Source organism: Daldinia childiae, assembly GCF_008694065.1.
Source record: "Daldinia childiae strain JS-1345 chromosome Unknown Scaffold3, whole genome shotgun sequence".
Lineage (NCBI taxonomy): Eukaryota > Fungi > Ascomycota > Sordariomycetes > Xylariales > Hypoxylaceae > Daldinia > Daldinia childiae.
In genome coordinates this window covers 2571225-2588967 of record NW_022984644.1, presented here as the reverse complement: position 1 = coordinate 2588967, position 17743 = coordinate 2571225, and the positions used below count along the sequence as shown (strand labels likewise).

The following is a 17743-nucleotide window of genomic DNA, read 5'->3' as shown; positions in this document are numbered from 1 at the left end:
AATCCATCCATCTACTTGATGAGAGCTCCGGCATTGGCTGAGCAGGGAAAGCAGAGCTTGCGGAGGTGATACGATAGGTGGAGGTTTCGAGTGGAGGCTTGAGAAATGGCGGGGCATCGAAAGAAGACTCTGTCGGGTAAGCATGGTAGCATAGTACCTAGCATAGTACCTAACATGGCGGGCCAGGCGGGCAGGCGGGCTCGTTTCATTATCGAAGCTCTCCATCTCGCACGCTTCTCTCACATGCATGGCTGCTTGTTCCACACATCTTCCCCTCCAGTTGAAAAGCGAGTATTCTCCTTGGCTGTACCTGTCGGCGGAAATATGAAAAGAACCCGTGGTTAAGCTCGTCAGCTTATGACATCAGATATGGAACATGAGCCTCCCACCGTTTGCCATCGCTTCTCTGATTGTCTGATTGTCTGATTGCGGATGTGGCTTTTTTTTGACACATTTCATTCCAGACGAAGTCGGATTACCTACCCTAGTTAGGTGACAGCCGAACATGGGTACTGTATTATAGCTACCTAATTCTCTTCTTTGTCAATGCGACTAATAGAACTGTGGTAGAAAGCTCTCATCCTAGTCAATCGCATTAGTTGGTCAGTTTTTTTTTTCTTGTACGCGCTGCCTTCACCAAGGCTTTCCACTCGGGAGGCTGGCCCGACAATGCCAACTAATGTCTGGATAAGTCCTTTGTACGAGAATCGAATCGTGGCTACACATTGGTCTAACGTTTTGCTATTGTTAGCATCTTGATTTTAGTTTCGCGAATAGAAACTTTTATTCGGGAACTCCTCTGAAGCTGAAAAATGTTCCTTCCATAGTGGCGCTGTGCTACCTACTAAGCCTTGAGTATGAGGTATGTATATGTACCCATGTATCTTAGGTACATGATGGTATGTACATGATTGCTCGGCTTGATGTGGGGAGTACAAGAGTACGCTACTGCAAGCTTGCAAACCCTTTTTTTGCTTCTTCTACTATTTTACCCTAAGCTCTAGGAAGGTGTTCTCATAATCTCTTATCGTAAAGCATTAGCTCTGAGAGGAAGCTGCATCGGCTATTGTAGCTACCTATCTGAGTTGTGTGACTGCTGATCCGAAAGTGCTGTTAGAGCTTTAGGAATTGACGAATCCTCTCTCACCTTGACTCTCGGCACATTGCATGTATTGTATAAGTGCTGCACACCTCTACACACCTCTACCCCTCACCAGGGTCTCAAAACTAGAAGGATGACGAAGGCATACAGCTAATCGTTCTTATCGATAATGTCGAAAGACCTTAAATTCGCACGTTGGTTTCTGCTCGATTAAGAATTTCATTCCTAGGGCCAGCTACATCTCCGCCTCGTATAGCTTTGCCCATGGACTGACTACCTCTTAAGTAACGTGAGAAACGCATCATGTGTGATAATGGAAAGGCATACGATTTGAAAATATCGTTGAAAACTAGCCGTAGTGTTAGCCTCGGTCGACTTATCTTACGTCTTGACATGTTGAACGGCACCAATAGGCTTTACGTCAGGTTAGAGTCGGGACGTGCCTATAGCCGCCCGCTTCTCCATCCGCGTGCTTAAAGCTCAGTATCCAAAGCATAAAGCTTAATCTTCGAGTGAAGACGTCAGTGCATAGGTAAGCTACATGGATATCCAGCTATTCAAGTTGAAGCTCAACTCCTTGTAATCCTGTTTCTTCGTAGTATACTAATCTCTAGAGGACTCCGCGAGCGGTTATTAGTTACTTGTCTAAACCAAGGAAATGTCAACTCAACATAAATTAGCTTTTGTTACTGTTAACTTAATTAAGCTGTAGATTCGATACTTTTTGTCAGTCGACGTTAAAATATGACAATGATCATTACCGCTAATTCCATACATCAAAGTACTACAAGCCGAGTACCACGCTGACACCATATGCATTTACAGTAGAGCCACTGAAAGTAGAGCGTAGAAAACTTGTATACGAGTGTTAATATTGTATAGCAATTATAATCTAAGGTAGCTAGTTTCCTGAAGCTTTCGGTGAAAAGACGGACGTCATGCTAAGAGTTATTAAGAGTCCAAGCTTCCATGCCGAACGATCTTCTTGAGCAATATGTGCGTAGTTATCCGCATGACCGCTGTCATTCCACGCAATGTGATAATAAAAGAATCTGGAATGCGTTATATAATTATTCTGAACCTAATTGATTGGGCAAGTGTAGATCTCATGACGGAAAGATATAGGTACCTAGGTATGCAAGTAGAAGTCGTCATCTAAGGGGATAAACATTTGGGAAATGAGATATCAACCTTGTCATACAGGAATGATAATATATCGCCATCTCTTCGGGAATCTAAATTATATTAGGGGATATTGTTTCGTACGTCATGCTAAAATGGGTATAGCGATTGGGAAGAAAACATTCCTAATTGTGCAACGACAACACGAGATATGTATATGTATGTGAGGTACCTAATGTTTCATGAAATTATGATTATCTTCACGCAGTACTTGCTAATTCCTGACAATAATAAGCTAGTAAATGACTTAATTTTCACTCATAATTTAATAATAATTAATGTAGAGAAAAACTGTAGTTAAACCAGCTGTGTATAATAAACGCCTATGTGTAATACTCGATAGAAATATCTATTTTAAGATAAGAAAAAGACCCTGAACGTTTAAGCCCGAAGCCACTTCTGTGCTATATTGGAAATTTAACCAATCAGCAAGAGATAATAATTACAAACCCCTAACCCGCGCGGCCTCTAACTTGGGGTAAGTGTCAAAGAAAGTGTAAAAATATGGGGCACGGTCCAGACGGCATCAATACCAACCGGTGTCGTACAGACTTGGCAACAAAACACCGAAACATTTCACTCCATCTGCAGATCTTTAGCTTACAGCTTCGCATCCACTCTACCACTTTCACCCCCCAGCTCGAACCAAGTGAAACATGGTCGACTATCTATTGTCTAAAACATGTCCTCGCCCTCCACAACAAGTGTTGGTACGTAGGTATGTAGTAAGAGCGGGAAAGCGGACAAGGGCATTTTGTATACCCTGACTTTTGATTATAATTTAATATCACAACATGGTGAGTTTATTAGATCATCGGCTGATGTTTAACGAGGACCTCGATTATTACTTGATTGTAGCTATGGGTGTCTCTTAACAAATATTCTTCTCCCACGCGATCCTTCGTACGCCTACTTTATCTCTTCATCCTCCATTCACCCCGTGGTAAGACAGTTAACTCACTTCCCCCCTCTTTAATCGGGGCTGAGACTAGATCCTTCTTAACTTTCCTTTTCGTCATCACTTTCTCTTGCTGCTTTATCTCTCGGCTTGAAGTTCTTGAAGTCAGCTTGTCTCTCATTACCTTAGGCTATCTCGACCACAGATGATAGTCAATTTCCAACCCCCTTAAGAGGGAGTCTAGACGACAACCCCCCCAGATACGTCGACATCTGCAATGGCCTTAACTATAAAGAACCTCAACTCCGATGCCTCGTTTCTCCTATCCTTCGAGCCCATAATCCCCGAATTCGCACAGCGTAGTGTAACGCCGAAGCCGTTCACAGTTCTCCTGGACCCTTGGATAACAGGACCTTCCAAGGTATTTCACTCTAAGATCTCGATTACGACTCACATACACCCAGCATGCATATCCTCGCTCTCGGAACTCCCGTCCCCACCGGATCTCGTTATCATCACTCAACATAAGAGTGACCATTGCAATGAAGCCACGCTTCGGCAGCTACCAGCAAGCGGGACAAACACGATCATCCTTGCCGAACCAGCGGCAGCGCGCTTGATCAAGAGTTGGAAGTACTTCGACCAGGAGAAGATCCGGACGATAGAGCGATGGGAAGACCCGAGGTTGACAGGAAAGCAGTCTGTAGTGCGAATTCCCGTCCCGCCCGTGACGCCCGGAGGTCAAGGAGGTGAAGTCACCATCGCCTTCATACCGCAGAAACGTGACCTAGCTGGTCTACATGGCGCAATTGGTATAACATATCGACCTCCGCCAACTCATCACTTACAACTCGGTATCCCTACCATATCGAAACCCCCCTCGCCACCTGTTACCCCTAATACGCCTACTATGCAGGGTTCGGACATGACACTTTCGAGTAACTCATCTACCCTGAATCCTTTCCTCCTCCCACCATCTCCACCGGTATCACCACACTCTCTGCGCTCTGTCCAGTCTGCGTCAACCTTACTTCCCTCTCCAGCGCGCTCAAGTTCAAACACATCTTTCCTACGGTCCGTTTCCCAGAACCATATTCGCCCCGTCACCTCCACCGGTATGGTCCGTCCCATCTCGGTCCTCTTCTCACCTCATGGTATATCATACGACTATATCTCACCTTACGTCACATCACATCTTGTAGCCGAAGCAGCGCTTCCGCTAACGGCCCTCCTGCACTGTATGGATAGCATCACAAATCCATGGTGGCTCGGTGGTAATATCTGCGCCGGTGTACCTACTGGTGCCGAGATCGCCACACGGCTGGGCGCGCGCATCTGGCTTAGCGCACACGATGGGGAAAAAGACGTCCGAGGTCTCGCTACGGCGATGCTGAAGACGAAACGGTGGCGGCGCGAGGAAGTCGAAGGTGCATTGGACCCGCGCGAAGAAGGGAAACCTGGTAAGGAGAAACTAGGTCATGTACGGAAGGGTAGCAATAGTAGTATCGGGGGCGTCACCACAGAAATCATGCGCCTCGGCAGTGGCGACGAAGTCGTTGTCTCCGGAAACGGTATGTTGTGGTGTTCGCCGGAGAATACTAACGACCAATGGGTTATCAGGGATGCGAAGGCCCGTCAAAATGTCAAGGTGAAAAGCCAATGTAGCCTAAGACCAATCTACGTTCGTAAGGAAAAGATACCTAGTGGCCTAAAGACAAAGAAGTCATTAAGAGGAGGCTTTTCCAGATTTAGGTCCGTGGCTACCCCTGCTTAAAGAAGTTATTAGGTTACAAGCTCGTTCATTCTTTCGGGACAAGACAATCGTCTGTCATTAGGACGATATTTTTTTATGTTTAAGCACATTAGCTTGTCGGGTTCTGGGGTGTTTTGGGAAAGGGAAAGGGATTTCTACATGATACCAAGGGCAGACAAAATTAGTCTTTACGGATTTGTCATTTTTAGTGAACCATTTAGGCATGTCATTTTTTGGAATAGGGTTCCTTATGTCATAGGGCTAGGGAAAAGGCATGGAGATAAAAAGTCAACAGCGTTGTTATTCGAAGCAAAATAACTTGCTACGTATTTTCAGAAACAGGAGGGTTACCTAAGTACTATCGTTATTATACCAACGTGATAATATTAGATCATCACGAAGTCTTAGACTCAGAAAAATATCTTATTTGTTAGATGAATTCATTCATTATGCATCCCTGTGACCATGATAGGTTGATGGTATCTACCGAAAATAACAATGAGGTCCATAGGCCTGTCTCGCCTGCATACCACCATCTGCCCCTGTTTCTACTTCTAGAACCCCCCTGAGATAGTATGATAGCTCACATAACGAAATTCCTCAAATGCATATCCTCTCCCCGCCCATAGAAACATAAGCCTGGATTGCTTACACTTACGCGGAATAATGCCGCGTATTCGGCAACGTATTCGTGAACTTGCTGCCAGCCCCGCAGGGGATATCTATCCTCCAGACTGTTGCGTATATAAATACGCCAACCCTTATTATTGGCTTTGCTTACCCCATGCTAATAATTTCGTGGGAAACCATAAAACTCTGAGTTTCCGGCCTCAACCTTACTTGAGCTGCTTTAAGATCTCGACGAGGAAGTCCTCGAAGCTGAGAGTAATGTAACCGTCGCGGTCCTCGTCATACTTCTTGAAGACGTCGGTCATCCGCTTAAGACTGATACAGGCCTGGACAAAGAGGTCGAAGCTCATGACGCCCTCGTTACGCTTGTCGTAGGTGCGGAAGAGGAGGTCGACGAAACCGGGGCTGAGGCGGTAGCGGAAGGCCACGAGGGCGTTGCTAAATTCGTCTGGACTAATGTTGCCGCTCCGGTCCGCGTCAAATCGGTCGAACAGTGCTCGCCACGATGCTAGGAATGACCACAGTCCGCAAAATTCATCGAATCCGATAGTCCCCGACCGATCACTGTCGAACATACGAATCATCATGCGCACCGTTTGTGGGTCGAAAGCCGTCCAGTCGCCATTTACGAGAGCGGCTGATAGTTCCTTTTCGGAGAGCTGACCGGTATCTATTCGAAAGGGGTTAGTTATCTTGGGGAAACCAACACAGTTAGGCTAAGATGGCGTACTGTTCTTGTCGACGGCTTTGAATAGAGGTAGCAGGGTAGGATCGGCAGCACCGTCCTGAGGGGTAGGAGAAGGAGGCGGCCGACTCGCAGGAGGTGGGCGGTTATGGGCCGTTGGTCGCGGGCCCGTCGCGGTAGGTGGCGGCGACATAGTAGATTGTAGGTTCGGCCTATAGCCGTAATCGTAGCTGTTGCTGTGGCTGCTGACACCACTATTATTGCTATAACCGCTCGAACCGCTCGGGCCGTAACCAGTAGGAGTCAGGCGTCCCGTGTCTGTGCGACGAGTCGGAAGGGAATCGTGTCGGGTGCTAGGAACAGGCGGTTGGGGCTTAGACTCGTAGCGAGAGGAGGGATGAGGCGCGCCGCCTTTCTACGAAGGGAAGAAAGTTAGTTATCTACAGTCGAATACGAGTGGATAGAAGAGGGGCTCGCGCAGGGGTTAACATATGTAGGGCAGGCAGAAAAAGGATTTAACGGAGGTGCGTGCGCGTACTTGGTCGGGTTCTGCGAATCTGCGGTTTCAAAAAAATAAGTTAGCTATCACTGCATATAACGCATGAAAATAAAAACAAATAATTATTATCCATCTGACGAGATGGTAATGTCCTCATCTCAATATCACACTTGTCCTTCACTCTAGAACACTGCGGTTCTGAGCGATGACGATGGCGGGGTATAATAGCACTAGATGCCGACTCACCTTGGCAGTTCGTCCGGATTGTATGGTCTGTTGTAAGCCATTGTGTAGTATATTGCTGTTTACGTCGCTCTAGAGTTTAGACTCGACTAATACCGGTAGTAAAATAATGAAGACGGTAACGGTAAGGACAGCAGTTAGCGGCGAGAGTTGTTTACTATATGGGATAAGGAGAGGAACGCGTAGTTGCAATGCAGCCCCAGCTTCTTTTATTGTGTAGGATGTAGATATGAGAATAGGCAGTTAAATTAGGAAAGGTGTCGGACGAGTAAATAAGCGGCAGTGCAATCCAATCGTCACGTAGGCGGACAAAGAGTAAATTAGATTCAGCCGCAAAAAAATCGGGGTAAAAAAGAGGAAAAGTCAAGGATCATGGGGTTTGAAGAAGACAAAAAGGAAGAAGATAGTGCTGAGTGCTGAGGATTTTGGCTGGGGATGGATGTACGAAGTACGAAAGAGGTAGTATTATTATTAAAAGTCTTGGTTGAGGATTTAACTCTAGGGCTGCATCTGCGAGAACCAAGACTTTAAGACCCAAAGATCCAAGACCCAAGACCTAAAGAAGCTAGTTAACTAATAACAACTTAGGGGCTGCCGAGCAAATAAAAAAAAAAAGGTAATATAGTTTGCTTTATTGTCCCAAATACCATAAGTCGGGGATTTGACGTCTTTCTGTTTGTTAACAAGCTGTTCTCTTTGGTACCTAACCTATCCAGAGTAAAGATTGTATGGATATCCGGCACCGCTAGTGTCCGTCTGACTGATACTAAAGATCCGCAGGCATCAGACTGGCGATCAAAATCACACAGTTCACACCGATGCTGAGCGGCGGGGCAGCCCGGGGCTGTGTCATCGTCTACCACAGCATCCATACGTACTCCATAAGGTCCGTAATAACTCGTCGGTTCAATCCGATGTTTGTTATCTTGACCGAAGGTGGCAGAGATCCTGGGGAATTACATAAAACAGGGCGAACCTTTAGTCTTTCTCGAAGGCTGACTTATATGGAAAAGAAGCTTCTATGTATGTACCATAGCGGCAAAATGTAGGTTCGTGGAATGATTCCAAAATGTCGGAACGGTTGGCAGGGGTGGAACGCTCCACCTATTTAAGGCCTCTAATTGGCTAAATCCAGATATTAGTGGGGCATATCTTACATAATTTTAAAATCGCATATGGAATCGTTCCGCAAATATGCCAAGCGTTCCACAATTTGTAATCATTCCGCATGGTATTTTAAAAAAAAAATTTAAAATTTTTTTTTTTTTTTCTAAGTCAAAATTCTACTTTTTTTGAAGTAAAGGTTATAAGGGTCAAAAAGAGGGGACATTTTGAAATAATTCGATGAGATTGGCCACCTCGTCCCATTAGCTCAAACGTTAAAACTTTAAACCTTATTGTGGGGTTTATGGTTACACAAACGTAAGAGTAGTGGGTTCGAGGACCAGTCTTTCCCTTTTTTTTGACTTTTTTGACTTTTAGCCCCATTTTTACACGTGAAAGTCACGTGAAAGTCACGTGTGTGTCGGAATCGTTACATTTTATGAGACCGTTCCACATTTTGGAATCATTCCGCAATATTAAATGATTAGGTCTGATTTGAACGCTTACTATGCATGGCATCATTATAGGGGGGTTGTAATCGTTCCACGAACCCATATAGCCCCGCTATGGTATGTAAAGGATTAGAATAGATTCAGCTTCCCCAGTGAGGCTCAGGCATGATGATCCCGTCCCGTCCCGCATCCCGGTTAATATTCCTTAGGTATCTTACTGCCTACAAAGTGGGTTGCGCTGAACCCACACAACATCTTCTTTTGTCATTCCCAACACCTTCCATAGATGGAGGCAGGTCTATGCGAGAATACGTAGCAGGTATGGCGCAGCAAAACAAGAGCTCCAAGCTATTACGGTCTGTAATACAAGTCGAGGCGCATGCTTCCCCTACCCTTAGGTCTTCGCGGGGTGCATACATGCTTCACATGTTAGGTACCTAAGCTAGGTATTATATGCATGAGGTTTCGAGATGCTGCAGGAGTAAAATAATAATAGTAAAGGTAATAACATGAGAGGTAACATTCTACAAAGGAGAAGCTTTTCGGTTTGGAATATGATGCGCTTGCCTTAGCTACATCTTGGGTATTCTATGACGCGGCCTATTAGCCTTTTACAACGTTCATCGCAATTATCCAGAGCTTTTAGACCCGTGGTGTTATAATATCTAAATGACGAATTTCTGGAGCTTAGCTGCAGCTGTTCGCAGCATGTACCTACAATACGTAAATTAAGGTCCAGTTACGGAGGGTACCATAGGTGCTAAAAATAAAAGTAACCACCTAGTCGGACTGTCGGAATAATAAGAGCGGGATCACCTATCCCCTTGGCTAGCATAAGATAGCAACCCACAAATTTTAAATATAATATTATAAAATAATCTAAATCTAATCTTATAAATTAATAAAATTAAAATATTTAATTTTATATTTATTTTAAATTATATTATTTATATTAATATTTTTTTAAATTATAAATAATTATATTATAAATTTAATATTAATATTTAATTTTTTTTAATTTTAAATTAAAATTATTTAAATTATTATCACTTAAATTAATTAGTTTTTAATAAAATTGTTTTTATATATTGTTATTTTTATAAGTTTAATATGGTAATGTTATAACTTTTTTATTTTTTTGGTAATATTATTAAAATATTTGTATATTATTTTTTTTAACGTTGTTTTTAAGTTTTTTTTATAAATTTTAATATTAAATCCGTATATTTTTATCCCTATTTTTAATAATATATTTATTTAGTTTTTTAAAGATTTAATTAATTTTTAATTAAATAATCTTTTTTTTTATAAATAAAATATATTAATTAAAATTAATTATAATAAAAAGTTAAAATATAAAACTTTTAAAGTTAAACGATAAAATTAATGATTATATTTATATAATAATTTTATTTAATTGTTAATATTAACCTTATTTATATAATAATTATATTTATTTATAATTAATAAAATATTAAAGATTTTTTTATATTAAAAGTTAAATATTTTTCGTATTATTTTTAATATATATTTTGGTATTATAAATACTTTTAAAATATAATTAAAAATTTAAAATATTATAATTAAAAAATTAATAAAACCGTTATTGTATTATATAATTTAATTTATTTAATTGTTAAAGGTTAATTATTTACAAACCTTATTATATTTTAACGTTTTATATATTTATATTATTATAATAACAATTTTATAATTTTTATAATATATTTTAATAATTATAATATTTTATATATATAATTATTTAAATAATTATAAATTTATAAAAAAATTATTAATAAAAATATATAAAAAAAAGGTATTTAAATATTTTAAATAAATTATTAATAAAAGTTATAATTATATATTAAGTAATATTAAAAACATTATTATTAATTATATTGATTAATTTTATTAAAATTAATTATTATAATATATTAATAAAATTATATCTTTGAATTTAATTTAAAATATGTTAAAAAAATTTTAATATATAATTTGATTTAATAATAGTTTAAACTTTAAATTTAATTAAATTAGATTTTATAAAAATTGTAATAATTTTGTTAATTTTGTTATAAAAATGTACAATTAATTTATTAATTAATATGTAAAATTTCGAAGTTTATATTTTTAAAAATGTTTTTTATATCCAATTAATTTATTTATTAATTTATTTAAATAATTTTATTTTATTAAAAGTTAGATTAATTGTATAAAATTGTTGTTTTAAGGTTTAAAATTGCTGTAAGTTAATATATTATATAAAAAAATAATATGAAAGTTTATATAATTTATTATATTAATATGTTTTAATTTTTTTTTTAGAATAATGTAATATATAAATAATAATAAATAAAAAAAAATAAATTTTATTAATAGTAATATTATATTATTTATATAATTATATATAAAGTTTTTTTTAAATATTGCAGTTAAATTTTTATTTATTAATATATATAATTTATTTTTTAATAAGTTATTTAAAAATAAATAATTTAAATAAATTGTTTAAACTATTAAAAAATTTTAATATTTAAGGTTTATAATTTAAAATATTAAAAAGTTTAAAATATATATTTATATTAAAATTTATATAGGTTTTTAATTATTTAATTATAAAGTTTATTTTATTATTTTATATAATAATTAAGTTAAATTAAAAAGTAATATTAATTATATTAAAATTTTAAAAAGTTATTTGGTTATTAATAAACGTTAAAAATAATAATATTAAGTCAAAAATAAATTAAAAATAACGTTATTAAAATGTTATAATTTAAGGTTATTTTAAAAAAATGATATTTTTTAAAAAAATATAAAATTTAAAAAAATTAACTTAATATTTTTTTGTATTGTTAATTGTAAAAGGTTTTTAATTAATAAAAGGCCTTAAATTTAAATAAAAGTAGGTTTATTACGTATATGTTGTGGGCTAATTTTGTACTGTACCGATTATAGGGGGGGTTGTTGTCTTATACCAGCCAAAGGGATATGTAAGATTAGGTATGGTGTTGATACTGTGTAACACATGCTCCGTTGGCCGGAGCCGCGCCCGCAAAAGACGGCAGTCCCGATGGCTTAGAAAGCCGTAAAAGACGAAAAAGCTTGGCATTATTGTACCATTTCCGACTTCCGTCAAATTGAACGACGATGACTCTTATTTACGGATAGAGCAGCCTTTATGCTAATTGGAGAGCTTTGTTAAAGCCATTACTAACTACCCTTTTTAGATTGATAGACAAGAACTCAAGCAAGCGTGCGTGAATTATAAAAAAGAAAGAGAGGAAGCTTGACCTAAATATCAACGATGTCAGTCAACGGAGCGCCGCCTGAAACGGACGAATTCTGGATCTTCGGTTATGGGTGCGTTATCCTTTCGGATGCTTCCCTAGCTTTGTAGCTTAACCTTACTTATAGAATTGTAGAAGCTTGATATGGAAACCCCCTCCGCACTATGGTAAGATCTTATACTGAAGCAGTTCGCTGTTCACTTCCTCTACGTCAACATACGTGTCCAAGGCCGAAACTCACCGAAGCTTTCTGGTAGATCGACGGATACCCGGCTGGGTCACAGGCTATGTGAGGCGGTTCTGGCAGGTATAGATTCCTTCACTTTGCTTAGCTGAAAAGTATATAGCTGACATACCTTTAGGCAAGGTAAGCTTAGTCTTCTCTAGAGATTAAGTCGAGGCAACCCGGTGTAGATGTACGGTGACGATAAGGGCCAGCGAGTTCAATACATGTGGATTATATCATCACCCTCTAACATCAACGTAATTTCCAGTCAAGATCACCGCGGCACACCTGAAGCTCCCGGCCGCGTCGTCACTCTTATCGAACGGTCATCCTGGGCATCCCTCGTCGATGCGCATGACTCAGCACCCGAGAAGGTATGGGGCACCGCATACCGAATCCAAGCGGACAAGGTAGCCGAGGTAAAGGAGTACCTCGACATCCGGGAGATCAACGGATATACGATCCACTATACGCCCTTCCATCCTGCGGACGGGTCGCCATCCATCCGCACTCTAGTCTACATCGGCACCCCCGATAATGATCAATTCACCGGACCGCAAGACCCGCAGGTCCTTGCCGAGCACATCTACGTCAGTGAAGGTCCCAGCGGTCTGAACAGAGACTACCTGTTGGGTCTGGAGAAGGCCCTCAACGAACTAAGTCCGGAGAGTGGTGATGCTCACGTCACAGATTTGTCGGATCGCGTGCGCGAGATTGACCGCAAGCGCCGCGAGGGCCAGTTGCAGGTGGAAGGCTTCGAACACCCCGTCTCACACGAGTTTAGAAAAGTGAGCAGCGTAGATGAGCAGGAAGAGACGGAGAAGGCGTGAATGGTACTTATCTTACAGGGGAGAAGAGGTGTTGTAAACATTAGGTCCCAAGGTAGAGAATTACGTTAGGCACTTAGGTCAAGAAGTTTAAGAGAGAAAGGCATTGGAAATCATGTCGATTGATCTGAGCACTATTGCTACAGTTTGTTCCCGGCTTTGCCTTCCTCTATCCCCCTCCGAGATCGACTTCATGACGATTTCTTCTTGAGAAGGTCGAACTCTTAATCCTTAAGTAGTTCTCCCATTTCTTTTTCTTTTTTTTCTTTAGTCCTTCGTAGACTCGTAAAATGATAGATGACGTGGATATTCACGTTAATCATAAGGGCCACAGAGCCTGGAATAGAAGATGGCGAACGAATGTATGTACATTAGTGAGTATGTCTCACTGTAATCCTCCAGTCTCAGATATAGAGACTCGATAGTTGAGGATGACTTAATGAAATGGTGACAAATGGGGAGTACCACTTTGGTCGTGTTGTGCATAAGGAGTGTCAAGGGTGTTGTGGGAACATCAGACCTCCATGCGCCAATTTCACCGATAACGAGCGTGCCTTTTGGGCCAATTTTCTAGTAGATGCCAACTCTGCATAATGTTGGTGTTGGGATTTGGATCGAAACCCCCCTGTGTCGCTCATAGGAGTTCTACTGGTACGGCGGCTGCCCCTGAGGCGGTTGCTGTTGATGTTGATGTTGAGGCTGTTGACCTGCTTGCTGTTGGTCCGGATAGCCGTAGGGCGCATAACCTATAAGATTTGGTCAGTTTAAACATGTGCTAATTTAAATTAAAACATTCTAAGGGGGCTTGTGTGTTTACCTTGAGGCGGGGGTGTTCCGTAACTAGGCTGCGGGTAGCCTGCTCCGCGTCCGTAGGCCGGTTGGTACATTACCTGGTTCGGCATCCCGTACGCAACCGGCTGACCAGCGGCATAGGGCATCTGAGGTTGCTGCATGTACCCACCCCTAGGCGGGTATCCGCCACCCCGTCCGCTACCTCCCCGAGGACCAGTATCAGATGCTCTATCGACACGGATAGATCGTCCATCAAATCTAATTTGTTCGGTTAGATAAATCCCCGAAATAATGGGAGGCAGCACCTTACTCGACGTTGTTCATGCCCGCAATAGCTTTCTGTGCATCTTCCTCGTTCACATATCGGACAAATCCAAAGCCTCTGCTTCGGCCAGTGTCGCGATCTTTGACGACGACCTATTATTAGCTCAGTTAGTCCTGAATCAAAGTATCGGTACAGTTTCCAGACTCCCATATCGAATATAGTATGAGTGCCAAATGGAGATGATAATAGGACCACATACCGCTTCCTCAACGGGACCGAATTCTTCAAACTTCTGTCTGAGCGTGGCATCCTCAGTGTGCCATGCAAGCCCACTAAATATAGGGAAACATTTCGATTAGCCAAGTAAACAATAAATGGGAACTCTGTTTTACTATACCCGATGAATAGCTTCGACATTATTGCTGACTGAAGATATCGATTCAAAAAGGTAGATCTGTATTAAATAAGGTTAATAATCGACCCGTAATAATGATGTGCGGATCGGATCGGTTGAAGTAAAAGTTAAAAGTACACGAGTATGTGTAGAGGTAGTGATTGCTGGCACACATATACATGTACCTAAGATACGTGAGGCTACCATTATTTATTGTCCAAACAAAATGAGAGGAACAATCTGCGAGATAACAGCAAGGGAGGAAAGAACTACTGGGTCCACTAATTGTACGGGAAGCAGGGGCGGGATGTGGGAGAGATGCACGAACGTTCTTTTAGAATCCTAAGCAGCAATCGTACAAATCGTTGTTGCTTTTATTTTTTGACTTGCAAACTTGACCAGTAACCAGTGCCGGAAGGTCTGCAGATGCTGGGGCCTAAGTGACGTAGGTATCTGATAGACGCAAGGGTAAATAAGTGAAAAAGTATTTTGGTATTTTAGTATTTCGGTACAGTAAAGACGGCAGGGTTAATAATGTATGTACGAAATGTAAGATCCAGGTGACCGGATAGGCAAGGATTATAAAAGTTGGTAAAGTTGGTAAAGTAACTCGAAGGCGTTCTAGTGACAAATCGACCAGTATCTGTTGGCTTGAACGAGGAATGAAGGATATCTATGTACTCGAGGCCGCCTGATTTTATACAATATATTATATTTACCCCCTAGGCAAAGACTGTCAGACCGCAATACTCAACAAGCCTATACCCACCACCAGCAAAGAGAAGAAAAGAGGGAGCCAGCAGGGATAGCTTCAAAACAAGCATCAAACAGAGGAGGTGCAAGTGACCTCGAATTGCCCTAAGGAGAGGGCATGAGACTCCACGCGGTACAAATTACATGTGCCAGACAAGCTGCTAAGTCGGCTTTATCCTAAAATGGAATGCCAGTAATCAGCGGTATGCTTGCTTCGTGTGGCCTAAGTTGCTCGACATAATGCAGTTGAAGGAGGCGTGTCGGCTTCGAGAACGATCTGCGAAGCATCTACTCCGACTACCTAGGTAGGATACCTATACTCCACATCTACCTGTTCTCGTTTAAGTACGGCCGATCGTAGTTGTCAAGGTCCCACGTCCGTTAGTTTAGGTAGTGAATAGTGAATACTAGAGTTTCGTGATCCTTGTCTGGGGGCTAAAAAAAGAAAGCTATAGTCCGTTCGCCATCTCTCTCTAGCCTATGATTTTCGGGCCCTATGGGAATAGTTTTTTCGTTAAAACTTGCTGGGCCTGAAATAGCTGTAACGAGCTCGAAGAATATGAGGAAAAGCGCGATATCCAATCACACAGGGGTGCCATTTTTGGACCCCTGACGTCTGTGATCGACCAATCGCCGTAGGACGTCAGTTCAAAACAGGAAGTCTTATTTGCTTGGCTAAGTAATGCGAGAGAACATAGCGCCTCTCCATAGTCTCCCGAGGGGCCTACTTATCCACAAGGCTAGACCCTGCGTTAGTGCTGAAGATTATCGTACGAAAAATACAAACTACGCTGCTTTCTAAGATGGTGGGTATATTAGTTAAGCCCATTGAAGTACCTCGAGACATTGCAACACGGCAGAGCTCCGAAAAGAGCCAGCCCAGAGACACCGATTATCCTGGTACGATTCGAGACGGACTAGGATGAAAATGTGCTGCATTTAGTTGTGGTCGAAAGTGAAACGTCGAAATACCATATCCTGGGATATACGCTCTGTTTTTGTGCATTTTATCTGACTAGAACCCACATAATTGTCCTCAATCGTTATACTCGGCCCTTGGGTGATGTTGTCGTATACTCTCAGTCTTTATGACTTGATATTATTTTTTTGGTGAGAGAGCTTGATGCCATATATAAAGTTATCCTGTGGTGAGATAGCTAAAGAATAATGCCTTTAGTATGTGCTATATACACTATATGGACACGTCTCGGTTGCTCGTAAAGGGTAAACTGTAAGCCCATGATAGATGATAGGGTAGTATGGAATGTGGGATATGACATGCGGTTAAGGCAGGTAGACGGAAAACGATAGTAACCAACGACTATAACAAATAGGAACCCGATAGCAGAGGCATTTCGGGTCAGATTCGATACAAGATGCGTTCCGCGTGCCCAAAGGCTTGTTCGTATGGGATGCGACGTTGTATGCAGCCGTGGAGGTCGCAGTCGATCATTGAGCAATTTTGATCCAAATGCCGAATCCACTTGGGAAGAAGACTTACAGGTAATAGATAGGTAGTCTACAAGATGCGTAAGGCTGTATGTAATTGTACATATCGTTTAGCGCGGCCTGTTAATGGGGCCGGCTGGCGCTCCGAATATCCATCCCTTGACTCGGGGGACCTTGGGTAGAATACAAACACAGGGTAATGAAACGCGTTGGACCTAAGCTGGAAGAAGAAGTTTATCAGCAATCACTAAACCCTAGTGTTCAGGGAGAAAGTAGACGCTTGACATGTGGTATCAATTGAAGTAAGTATGTTTAAGAGGTATGTTGGAGGTAGGTAATATCAGAGTTGCCAAGATGTGAAAGTTTGGAGTTTCCAATTCTTTAGTATACCTAACCTGTATTGAGGTCTTGGACACCTGCAGTGATGTGGTAGTGGTATTAGTGGTAGTAGTGGTACCTAAAATAAGTACATATAAGGCGTACCTGAACGTTGCGGGGTTGCACAGACCAATCAGACTAGTCGGGTTGAGATGTCCAACTCCCAATCCAGGGGCAATCAGGGGCCTTCTTGGCAAGGTTTCTCAGACGTCTTGGGATTGAAGCTTGGTCTTTAACAACAATATTACTACCCACAATGCACGACACGACGCTGACATCGCATGCGGCTCTTACACCACGCACGCATCAACCATTAATTTTCACGTAACATTTTTAGCACTTATGAAAACCTATGACGACGATGAAAATCCAGGCTAGATCAATGATGAAAACTTGCCAAGTAAGAGCAAGCGCTGATCCCGCCCGGGTTCTAATTATAGATTATAGATATCTCTCACGTAGATTGAATATATTATGTACCTACCTACTTACATAGATTTCAAAAGATTTGAAATTCGGTACCAACCAAAAAAAAAAAAAAAATATTAGCAAGCATCTGGACCGCTGGGTCTCGGTTCCGACGGAGTATCAAGCTACCCACATGTATGCATCTCCATCCACACTCGCATAGCTAATACATGTCTCTACCAATCTTTTACATACTTCAATATATCCCTCAATGTATGTACATCGTTGGATTTAATTAGGTACGCACGTGTACCTACATGGGGTTAGTTGATACATGCATGAAAAGTACATACTGGTAATGCCTACACGACTTACACTAGGAGTGAAAATCCAGGAGGTAATAACCTCAAACC

At 41.1% G+C, this 17743-nt stretch overlaps 4 protein-coding genes across 4 annotated transcripts; 2 read left to right on the top strand and 2 right to left on the bottom strand.

The window, feature by feature from the left end:
* Positions 1–3459: 3459 nt before the first annotated feature.
* On the top strand, positions 3460–4834 carry GL218_03417 (uncharacterized protein; the record flags this gene model as incomplete). Its single annotated transcript, XM_033579977.1, has 2 exons — positions 3460–4753; positions 4803–4834. The coding sequence occupies 2 exons, from the start codon at positions 3460–3462 to the stop codon at positions 4832–4834; spliced, it is 1326 nt and encodes a 441-aa protein (XP_033436076.1).
* Positions 4835–5771: 937 nt separating this feature from the next.
* GL218_03416 (Programmed cell death protein 6) lies at positions 5772–7036 on the bottom strand (the record flags this gene model as incomplete). Its single annotated transcript, XM_033579976.1, has 4 exons — positions 5772–6235; positions 6296–6665; positions 6789–6807; positions 6996–7036. 4 exons carry the CDS (start codon positions 7034–7036, stop codon positions 5772–5774), a joined length of 894 nt encoding a protein of 297 aa, XP_033436075.1.
* Positions 7037–11855: 4819 nt separating this feature from the next.
* Positions 11856–12894, top strand: GL218_03415 (Glutathione-specific gamma-glutamylcyclotransferase; the record flags this gene model as incomplete). Its single annotated transcript, XM_033579975.1, has 2 exons — positions 11856–11911; positions 12333–12894. The coding sequence occupies 2 exons, from the start codon at positions 11856–11858 to the stop codon at positions 12892–12894; spliced, it is 618 nt and encodes a 205-aa protein (XP_033436078.1).
* Positions 12895–13536: 642 nt separating this feature from the next.
* On the bottom strand, positions 13537–14365 carry GL218_03414 (Glycine-rich RNA-binding protein 4, mitochondrial; the record flags this gene model as incomplete). The annotated part of the gene is made up of 5 exons (XM_033579974.1): positions 13537–13637; positions 13709–13941; positions 13994–14100; positions 14208–14280; positions 14346–14365. The coding sequence occupies 5 exons, from the start codon at positions 14363–14365 to the stop codon at positions 13537–13539; spliced, it is 534 nt and encodes a 177-aa protein (XP_033436077.1).
* Between the last annotated feature and the right edge of the window lie 3378 nt (positions 14366–17743).